This window comes from Austrofundulus limnaeus, unplaced genomic scaffold, assembly GCF_001266775.1.
Source record: "Austrofundulus limnaeus strain Quisiro unplaced genomic scaffold, Austrofundulus_limnaeus-1.0 Scaffold70, whole genome shotgun sequence".
Lineage (NCBI taxonomy): Eukaryota > Metazoa > Chordata > Actinopteri > Cyprinodontiformes > Rivulidae > Austrofundulus > Austrofundulus limnaeus.
The window spans coordinates 155929-167520 of NW_013952472.1; the positions used below are offsets into that span (position 1 = coordinate 155929).

General features: G+C 37.7%; 1 protein-coding gene across 14 annotated transcripts in view; it reads right to left on the reverse strand.

The window, feature by feature from the left end:
* anks1aa (ankyrin repeat and sterile alpha motif domain containing 1Aa) overlaps positions 1 to 11592 on the reverse strand; it is a 105970-nt gene that overhangs the window by 21976 nt on the left and 72402 nt on the right. For 7 of the 14 annotated variants that reach the window (XM_014010512.1, XM_014010510.1, XM_014010508.1 and 4 more), the window contains 3 exons: positions 10941 to 10997; positions 8495 to 8552; positions 4978 to 5093 (listed from right to left, as the gene is read on the reverse strand). In XM_014010512.1, coding sequence (XP_013865966.1) covers positions 4978 to 5093; positions 8495 to 8552; positions 10941 to 10997 — 231 coding nt within the window. The remainder of the gene's footprint in view (positions 1 to 4977; positions 5094 to 8494; positions 8553 to 10940; positions 10998 to 11592) is intronic. The other 7 variants (XM_014010514.1, XM_014010521.1, XM_014010519.1 and 4 more) reach the window with 3 other exon arrangements.

Here is an 11592-nt window from a genome sequence, read left to right on the forward strand (position 1 = left end):
GAATTTAATGCGAAAGACCAACACAAAGTGGTATACAATTGTGAAGTGGAAGCAAAATTTTACATGAATCAAAACATTTTTTACAAATAAATATATATGACTGAAACAGCTGGACTAGTGCATCCTATATCAAACCTTTTCCCCAAAATGAAAATCTATCTGAAAGCTGCAGCAAAATACAATAACATAATTCATGAAATACAAATACTTCTTAAGTACAGAAGTACAGTCCTTTAATTTTAATGATTATATCCTGCTGGAGTGTGACATGATTCGTTTGTGTACAAACTAATACGGTATCAGAGTTTTATATATTTATACTACTCATTCAACCGCAATACATTTTTTTCTTTATTTGTTTCTTTAAAAGAATAACAAAATAAATTTATATACAATTAAAATAGAATAAATTCACTCTATCTAGGAGGCACAGTTTATATGGATAGTACTTAATTTTACAATAACAATCTGGTATGAAAACAAGCAAAAATAAAAGTAACAACTTTCTACTTCTTGCCTTTTTTTAAAAAATGTAAGAAGTAGTATTTGTACTATTATTGTATTTGAAGAAGTATTTGTACTTAGTTACTTTACAACTCTGGTAAAATATATACAAAAAACTAGTGTTGCTGACCAGTAGTACCACAGAGTTAAATAACACTAGAGTGAGCCCCGCCTATCCCATCCACTGTTAGCATCTGTGACAACGTGGAGGAGCAAAGATGGCGACCACATGCCAGCAAGCCCAACTAATAAAGTATTGACTAACCATCTCCTCAACAGGTCAGGTTTTTCTTATATAAACTTAAAAATAGTCAAATACTGTAACTATCATTTTAAATATTACATAAATCAGAGAAAAAAATCTCGCTTGTAATATTTAATAATTTGTGCTAAATTGAAGCATGATTCAGCAGAGTGCTACACTCTGTACAGCAGGGCTACTCAACTGGCGGCCCGCGGGTCACATCCGGCCCACGAGTGACCAAAGTTCGGCCCCCCAATTGGTTCATTCATCTCTTAAGTCCCCCCCCACCCTGGTTTTCTACTTTAATTACTCTGTTATTGTAGCTAGACATAGACATGTTTGGTATCTACAGAAACGTTAGAATCTTGTCTACAAGCTGGTAAATGAACATCCAAGACAGTTAAAACTGCAAGCAGTTGAAGATCAAACTATGAAAGGGAAAATTAAATTGTTTTAAAAGTTTGGCAAGTCAGAGCTGTCAAAAATAATATTTGTGGTAAATAAGAGGCATAATGTGCTATTTTTGTTTTTGTTGTTTTATTATCACAAATTTTATGACATAGGGTTCTGTATGTTGTATTCATAATTAAATGCAGCAAAATAGTTGAATAGCCCTGCTGTATAGCAATATATGCTACCAAAACTAATTCTTGCTAGCCAATTTAATAAATAACAGTGATTACATCAGCTTTATAAACTAATTTTAATTTTAATCTGGTACATTAATAGTTTCAGCTCTGGTCAGATCACATCCACAATGAGGTAAATAAGATAAAATTTGTTTACTTGTAAAATGATACAAGTTTTCCTGTTTCCTGTTGGTAAATCCATAACACACACAGCTTTCTGACATTTTTATAGGCATTAAATATTTTATACACATTAATAAATTAATAATATTTTTGGTAGTATTATCATTAATAGCTTTTACATAATCAGTCCTTATGGTTTAGTCTTTTACGAACTAAATTAAATAAATCCAGACTCTTGCTGGTTCTGGTCAGCGCTGCCGCCGCTACAGTAGATCAGAGTCACGTGACCAAATTTAACTCCAGCTGTTACATAAAGCTCCATGAGTACTACAGATTAGAAGTGCAGCCTTTGATTATTCTAATTCAATTAAATTTGTTTGCAAGGCAGTAAGCAGGACTAGTCAACCATCAAGCTGCAGGCGGACTCTATTATTGTAATAAAAAACGACTGGTTCAGATTGTGACTGCAGAAAATTGCTCTTAATTCAATAACCGTCGTCTGTTTCGGGAGAAACACTGAGTTCGAGGAAAGGTTTGGCCCAGAAAAACAAAATGAACTCATATCTTTTCCAACAGACACAAGACATCTATTAAACCTCAGCAGAGACAGACAAAAGATCCAGCCTGCTGTTAAATAAATTACATTAGAAAAGTTTCTTTTTTTTTCTTCATCTTAGGTTTGTGCAGAAGCCATAAAGCCACTGTGTGTCTTCTGAATCAAAGTGAAATATATATTTTACAGCAGTGGCTACTTTTTTTTTTTTTTGGTTTGCGATGTGTGAAGTTTGGCACAAGTTCACAGACTTCAAACACTTTACATGCTGGGCTTCAAGTAGCTCAATCTTATTAAAAAAGCATCTCATATGGGTCACTGACTATTCCAGGGTTTTTTACTCGTGGAGGCTTGTAACAAGCAAAACTCCAGAGGCCAACATGTCATTTTATTTAAATGCAAGAATCTCTACTTGACTTCTGCTTGTGACTTTATATTTTCTTGTTGAAGCGGCCCAGAATTTAAAAAAAAGCCACCCATGATATCAAAGAAAGAGAAAACGTGTTTTCTCATGTCTCTTTCAGTGTTTACATTGTTGTGTTATTTTTTAAGACCAGCTGGGACCTTGGTTCTCTCCACCATCAGTCCTCATTAGGCACAGGAACACCTGAGCTAACCCACAGTGGCACGGCACGCTGTGGGCTGGATGACCCGTCGGCCTGGAAACAGCCTCTCATTGATCACTCAGATGTGTGTCCACGGCGGGCAGGAGGCCGGGCACCAGCTGCTGCTTCACCAAACAAAATGGACCAAAATCACACAAAGTGTCTGAAAGCAGATGAGCTCAGATTTAGATGCTGTTTGGATGTCTTGTTGCTAAGCTTAACAGACACTTGTGTCTGATCACAACGACGAGTTTATCACAAAACAGGGAGAAGCTGTGACAAGTTAACAAAGCACTAAACATTGACAAGGTTCTTATGTATTATAGTTCTCAAGACCGTTGTTTGAGAATCTCTCTTTTTTTGTTTTAAACATCAAAACATCTGTAAATTGACTCTAATTTGTTGTGTTTCTGTTTCATTTATTCTAAGGTAAAATGATTAGATGTGGAATGTGGATTTTTTTTCACTTCATTTGCTTCACAGTGCCTATTTCAGGGTTCCTAAGGCTTAAGGCAAGTTAAATTTAAGACTTTAAGACCTCTTTAATGCCACTTGGTTAGTTAAATTTAAGACCAACTTCACAATAAACACAAATGATTAAAATTAAAAAAAAAATAACAATTTTACCCAAATGTTTATTTTAACACAAAAAAACTTAACTGAGAGAATCATTCGGTAAACAATTTTAAAAAATTATAAATGTTACCAATTACTTTAATATTTGAGAGAAATTACAATCATCCTACTTTCATTGTGTTAACGTTTTTAAGACATCTAAAAAATTGATTTACGACATTTTAAGGCTAATTAATGCCTTATTTTTGGATTGATGAATTCAATGCTTTTAAGACTCTTCAAGGATCTGCGGGAACCCTGTTATTTGCAAACAGTTTTGACTTTTAATATCATAATCTTTTTATCTTTATTCTTTTAGTCAGAATCTTACTAATTCTTTACATCCAAATGCAAGTCCTTTTAAAAATGTATATCTTTATACACATGCCTGTATATACTGTACTTGCTTATTAAACAGATAAAGCTGCAATTTGCTTGACAATATTACAAATAATACACACTCGTTGGCCACTTTATTAGATAGACCAGTTCAGCTGCTTTTTAACACAAATAGTAGCAACTAAACCCTTTTAGGCATCAAGTCTTGGTGAAGAGAACTTCTCTAAAGTTCACACAGAGCAACAGGATGTGGCAGAAAGGGGATTTGCGTATCGTTGAACAAGGCATGGATGTATTTCAATAACAGCTGATCATCTGGGAAGTTTTAAGCACAACCACCTCTAGAGTTTACAGGTAATGGTATAAAGAAGATACAATCTCCCCTGAGTGCAAGTTGTGTGGATTAAAATGCCTTGTTGTCGTCAGAGGGCAGAGGAAAATGAGCAGACTGGTTTGAGATGATAGGAAGGCAACAGAAGCTGAGATAACTGCTCGATAAAAACATTAGACAATAAGAGACATCAATGTGGATAAAAAATGTCAGGATTGTTTCCTTGTTAAATCTTTGCCACATAGAACTTTGGAAGTTCTGAAGGCAAAAGGGGGTCCAACTCAGTCTTAGCATGTTGGACCTAATAAAGCAGCCGTTGAGTGTCACAAACAAGGATTATTAGCATGCCTTATTTTATTTTATGGAAGTGGAATATCTAAAGCAGAGGTTCTCAAACTGGGGTCCCAGGACCACCAGGGGTCCACGAGAGATATCTTGGGGGGTCCTCAAAAAATTTCACTAAATTGTTAATTTGGTATTTATTTTTAAAAATGCATGGGGAACAATGAACTAATAAAACAAACATAATAACCTTAATATATATATATATTCCCATAGCATTTAGGGGTTGAAATGACAATAAATTATCTTTTAGAACAGCATGGGGTTTATGGGAGGATCCCTGGAATTTTTTCACCCTTGAAAGGGGTCCCCAGACCCACATGGCTTGAGAACCCCTGATCTATATAAGTGACGGTGATTATGTACATATTTTCCGTATGATCAGTGAAAACAAAACACCCGACTCATCAACTTTCTTTTGTCCACATTCATCCAGAGCTGCAAAACACTAAAACCTAATTTTATACTTTTCAATACTGAGCTGGAGCACTTCAATGAGAATGTTATGTTAAATTTAAAAAAAAATGTGTTGAATCAATGCAGAATAAACAAGAATCTTGTTTAAGCAGTAAAAACACAAGGATGGAGTTAATTAAACTTTAACTTATTAGGATCATATTAGGATGAAGAGTTACACCTTAGAGCAAAAGAAAAAAGGAACCACAAGCAATAGAAACTAGTGAGGAACTCACCATGTAGTGCAGGTCATCGAAGCCGTTGAGCAGCAGCTTGCTCTCGTACTGCGGCAGCCCCACGTGCTCCAGCCAGTCCCCCACAGGCTGGTCCAGCAGCCGGCCCGCAGCACCTGCTGACAGGGGAAAGCGCTTCAGGAGGGAGAAACCTTTCAGCCGGTAGCAGCGGCACTCTGAGGACGACAGGTGGCATTGCCACATTACTCTCGGCCAGCAGAGCCGAGCGCAGCGGCAGCAGGAGGGCGGTGAAGACAGTGTCCTCTGTGGTCAGGGCGTCAGCTCCCGCAGGCCTGCGGGGGCTGAACCACGGTCACTGGAAACGGTGTAATCCACCCTCTGGTTCACGTAGATCACCAGCAAACTGCCTCTCTAATGAAAATCTAATGTTTTCAACCAGGAACAAAAGTCTGAAGGTCCCATGTTAAGAGCAAAAACAAACAAAGCTCCAGCCTCCACTCAGAAACATGTGCAACAGTCTGTAACTTCAGGGGAATCCTTTTAGTGACGATGGGTCAGGAAAGGGCAAAGTTTGCTTGTTCATTATTTCAGAAGTCCAACTTCTGTTCACACATTCAACTTATCCTAAAAATCTAAATATGACTCACATCTGAGCTGTAGCAGCACCGAAGCTGTGCGGTGAGTTAGAGAAACCAAAGGAAACCTGTGACATGACTGTACCGAGCCGAGGCTGGACGCAGATCTGTCAGCAGGCACCGGCTACAAAAACTACACAAACATCTTCTTTTCTGCCATGGAACCCAGTAAACACAGTGATCACTACCTGAATCTAAAACTTAACTTGGTGGACAGCAAACATCCTAAGCTGTAACATTATTTAAATCCAACATGCATGTCCAAAAGTCCCCTGTCCTCTTCCGGTCCTTCACCCAACACCTCCAGCCCTGTTCTGGTTGAGAATCCCATTTAAATGATCCATCTCCACAACTCTGGAAGTTTTTAGCAAGAAAAATGACAAGAAGTAAGAAACCAATGGATCCTACTTCAAAAGCAGCTCTTGTGCAGAAAGTGGTGCTGAAATCAGCCAAGATGTGGTCAGCTGTGGCCTTTTTCCTGCACAAATATGATCCCAACTCTCTGCACAGAACAGACCATCCAGTCCTGCGTGTGGAAGTGGAGTCCTTCTTTTGTCCTGTCCGTTCACCAGCCTGCTGCTCCCCTCTCCTCCCTCCCTCTCTCTACTTCCATGCGCTCCTTCGCTCCCCCCACTCTCTCTGAAATACTGCAGGTGGCTGCTCTTTGTCATTTAAAACTCCCATTTCCAGCGCGTGACTCCGCCTCCCGAGCTCTCCTCGCTCGCATTTCAATTCCTGAAACATCTCCATTTCCGTTCTTTTTTTCTTTTCTTTTTCCTTTAGGCTTCCCGTCCACCTGCCACGTATTTTTTTTCTCTCTCTCCCCACGCTGACGAAGAAGTCAATCAGCAAAAGAGCTGAAAATTCAAGAGACTGCAAGCCAATCAAGTCCAGGAATCATTGGCAAACGCTAAAGCAATCAAAGAGAGGAGGGAGGGGGGAAAGTGACGCAGCTTCTCGTGAGCAAAATGAATAAATAAATAAATAAAGGGTGGCTTTTCTGCTTTCTGAGAGCAGCAGCGTGCAGATGAAGCAGCGGGCCAAGACAGAAAGACTGCTCTAAACTATAAAGTAAAACACGGTAAACCCCTGTCATGCGTTGTGGCTCTCATTAAATCAGAGACCCGTGGAGGGACAGAGGATGTGCTGCATTGTTTAAATCTATTAGAAAGCAGCTAAAGCAAGAGTGAAGGTGAATGCTGAGCGCCGTGAGACGGGAACGCTGACGGGAAGCAGTCGATTGTTCGGGGCAACAGTGCCCGAGTTCCATCCATCAATCAGGGTGACAGGCTTTAGAAAAGCCAGAGGAGCAGGTACACAATCCTTACAAGCAGCAACTAATGCAATCCAGTGTCTTTTAGACTCAGTTTATCCTTAAAACAAAGATAAAAGTACCTTCTGATGAAGTTGGAGGACCACAGGTGTGGTGTAAGATCAGTGAAAAAAGAAGCAGAAGTCTTTATCGCTTCAGATAAAGGTTTATTTCAAATATCTGAGCTTGAGGGAGGTATCTCACCGGGCTGCTCCTGCCGGAGACTCGCTGGTGAGCCACATCAGTTAGGAAGAGAGTCTTCAAACTGTCTCAAAACATTTGCACGGTTTTCAATTTCCTCGCATCTTGACAATTTAATTTGAAACAATCTGACAAAATAAATAAATAAATAAATAAAACATGACATTTTTTCCTTTCAAAATAGTCAAATTTGTCGCAGGCATCTAAAAGCCTTCTAACTTTAGTTTCCGTATATTTTAGAGCACTAGAGTTGTATTTTGACATGGTTACAGGAGCGCTTCTAAAAAAAAAAAAAAACCATCCAAGGCTCCAAATGTCTAAATGTAGAAAACTGAAGAAAAGATAAATTATAACAGATCCAAATCTTCTTTTCTCTAGTGTACTCCAATGATTAAAGCATAACTGTGAGTGGGAAGCAGTCAAAGTGGGTGCGAAGCGGGCTGAGGCAGGAACAAGGAGGTCCTCAAAATACTGTACATGTGAACTGCTTAAAATACAATTTGTAAGTGACATACACAATATACCACACACTGCTGTAATATGATAGAAAAGTATAAGATCTTAGACTTTGAAAACTGTCAAAGGTTCAGTGATTTAAATCTTGTTTTAAGGTTTTAAACAGACACGCTCCACCTTTAAACTCTTACTCAGAAGAACAGAACAGAATAAACACTAACTGTGTTGTAGCAGGACACAGAACAGAGTTTGGGTGAAAAGTCAATTAGAGGAGCACGCTTATGTTCAGAACCACCAGAACATTTCAGACTGTTACTCCATTTTAAAAAAGAAGCTTCAGGTTTGGCATACATTCATTCATAAATTAGATCTATTTCGACTAATTTAAAGTGTCATGTTTCTGTGTTTTGTTGGATTGTTTAAATCGACAGTTGTGTTTAGTTTGTGCACTTGCTTATAAACTGTTATTATTTTTTATCTGCCCAGGACAATAAAAGAAATGTAGCTGTTGTGTTTAATGCAAGCACATTCATATTCATGGGATAATTATTAATGTGCTTTGTCCTTTTAATTAAATTCATTAAAAATGAAATATGCTGTGTATTTAAAATATTGGCTGCTGAAAAGGCAACATGGCTGCTTTGTTGCACTTTTTTTACTTTCTTGGATTTTCTTTCCATTTGGAGTTGCATTCATAACCTTCAGCGGTCACAGCCCAGTAAAATACCACATGCACAGGCAGATTTAGGGTTTTCTACCAAGCTAGAAGACTTGCAGTATTTTATACACATAATTCAATAAAACAACTGTTATTTATTACAGAGGTGGGTAAATCTACAAAAATCAGGACTAAAAACTACCCAGTTCACAACTTTGTCGTCTTTCTACTTCCCCTTGTTCTTATTTCTTAGATTAAGCTAATAATTATTTCACCACACAGTCGGCTCAACTCTACCTTGCTGATCTCTGGAAGACTCGATGCCAGCTCCGATCAGAGTCATGATCTTCTCAATCTGAGGACAGAAAAGAAAGAAGAGATCAGCACCTGGAAGAGTCATTATTTCATTTTTCATCTTTCAGCAACAATACCAAAAAAAGAAAAGCCCTTTTACACTAAAGTCATTCCATAACCTCTCCAAACTCTCACAGTCCAGATGTTTAAAACAAATGTTTGAGATTTTTTTATTAGGTGGATGATCAGAACTTTAGCATCCATAAACTTGCAAAGCTCTAAAGCTTGGATCAAAACCCTTTCAAAGTCTATAAAACAAATTAATGGAAGCTTCATTTGTTCATCTTTCACTAGAAAATTTGTAAACCAAAATATATGAATAAATATAATTTTATTAATAACATTTACAGGCATCAAGTCAAGCGTTGATCAATCCGTATCAAGGTCACTGAGGACACAAACTAAAATCTGCTGCTGTGAATCAGCAGGAAGGAATTTTTTATAAATTCCTTGAAACTCTCATATTTATGACTAAAATCTATCTAGAGGAGAGCATCTGAATATTTCAGCTTAATAGAAATTTTAGATATGAAATTTTTGAGAAGTCATAAAAAGATCAAGAAGTTTTGTTGAGAAAGAAGCATGGAATGACCCTCCTCCAGAAAAATAAATACATAAAAAAGTGACAAAAATCATAGGCTCGCCTGCAAAAAAGTAGAGAATTATTCGGATTAAATGAAGAAGAAGTGACTACACCATCCATCCATCCATCCATCCATCCATTAGCCCAGTACATAGTATGTGACTCAGAACATCAAACTAAGGATTAAGTCAAATTTAGTCAAAATGACTCAAACAGATTTTCAGACTCCTGACATTTTAAGATACATTTTGATACCTGGATCATCCAGAGATGTCTTGATTTGTCTTTATCAGGATAACCCACTGATATTTAGTCTGAATCCTGTTTTTAGATTATTCTAAAGGATGTGTCTTTTTATGTCATTTTAATTAGGAAACCTCAAACAGTTTTTGGAAATTAAGATTTACCAGCTTGAAAGAAAAAAAATTAAACTACATTATGATAAATTGAACCCAAGTTACAAAAATGTATGCCTTTTCTGCTTAAAATCATGATTTTTTAAATACCCCTCAAAAAGGGTTTCAAATGGATTCCACAAGATTTCATTTCAATGACCTGCAGATAAGGTATTTATTCATTATACTTTAACAAAATGCAGTCATTACATATGTTTTGACACTATAGCTGCTTTTTTTTCTTTTCTTTTTGACCACTTTGTGACTTAATCCTTGGTTCGATGTGATGGGTCACATACACAAACATACATAAAGAGACACAAACTCTCTAAAAATGGTGTAGAATTTTTTTCTTGACCAAACATGCAGGTTTTTTATTGACAGAAATTAGTCCCGTGATGAAACCCCCCACAGAGAGCATGCACTATTTGGAAAGGCTGCTTAAGCATTGGAAACATGGAAAACTGTGCAACTCTTCCCTTCACGGTAGGCAAGACAAGAGAAGTTTAGTTATACAGCAAATTTCAGTAACAAGACAATTCAAAGTGATTTACATGGCAAACAGTAATACAATCATTACAGGGTTTATATTTGAGTAGTCACGGTTAAATGGGCTGCAGGTAAAACTACGGTTCACCTGCAGGAACAGTGTGTTTCAGTATAAAAGCCATTGTTTAACAGTAATTTGAGGCTCTTTAGGGAAAGCACACAGAAAGCATGAGAGGGAACCCAGATACTCGTGTTTCCAGGAATAAATTCATGCATCACAACTGAATGCATCTGAGTATCAACAGTGTGTCGTCTCCAAGCGTTGCCACAGATTTCCACATGCCACACACATGCACAGCCAAACTTCTTGAAACACAATGCAGCAGTTTCCTCAGAATGCAGCAATCCAAGCACTGGACCAAGTAGTGTAATTATTGCTCTTGTATGAGCACAGGAAGGTTTGAGTGCTGCTGAGTTTATAGGAACATAAGAGAGAAACTGAGAGTAAAGCTGTGACTGCTGTCAGGTACAGTCACTTGGAGTCTTTTGAGTAAAGAAGCTTTTTTTTTTACCGTCCTTCCTCTAGAGCAAAAGTCCTGGCTTTGGTTCAACATCCCCAGACAGGTCCCCATTAGTATAATTAGATGTGCAATGAGTCTACACTTGTTCAGCATCAATCAGTACAGAAATGTTAAATAATAAAATGGTGTCTAACTCAAAGAGAAATGTAACCTCCCCTAAAAAAAGCTTCATCTATTCATGAAAGCTGATGAGATATCTAAAGGAATAGATGACCATTTCAAAGCCACCCACGAAACCTAAAAAGACCCAAATACACCTCTAACAAAGATCGCCCCAGAGGAGGACAGAGTCAAAGCCCAAAAACAGGGAGCAGGGATTCAGATGAACGTGGACGTCTTACGCTGTCGGTGGAACTAGATCTTCGATGTTTTGGGGAGGAGGAAGTCGTCTGTGTCTGCTGGAAGAGAATTTAGAGCTTTGATATGACTTGTGTGACTATGACTGAAGCAAAGACACTCTTTAGTTTTTCCTTTTCAACAGTTCAACACCTGGACTCCTCTGTTAAGAAGCCATGCTGTTGTAAAAGATGATGTACGCAGTTTAACATTGCCTTGCTGAAATATGCAAGACCTTCACTAACAAAAGACATCGTCTGGATTGGAGAATATGTTGTTTTTCTACATTGATGGTGCTTTTCCAGATGAGTAAACTGACCATACAACAGGCCATTAAAGGGATCCATGATTAGTTGTAACATTAGACTTTATTTGATAAACATTTATTTTAACTGTAAAATAAAGACTGTAAAAATACTGTAGGCTGTTTAGTTTTTATAATTTTAAACTAAAAATTAAAAAATATATTACACGGACGGGGCCATTTTTTACACGCAAAGCATTCTGGATAAATGATGACATCAACAGGTCCTCAGTGAGAGGCTGCCTTCTCCTCTCTGTCAACGCTCTCTGGTTTCATTTAAAAGAGTCAATCGTCAGATATTGTCCAAGATTAACCTTCGGGTGGATATAGCTCACTAGCAGCCACACACCGAC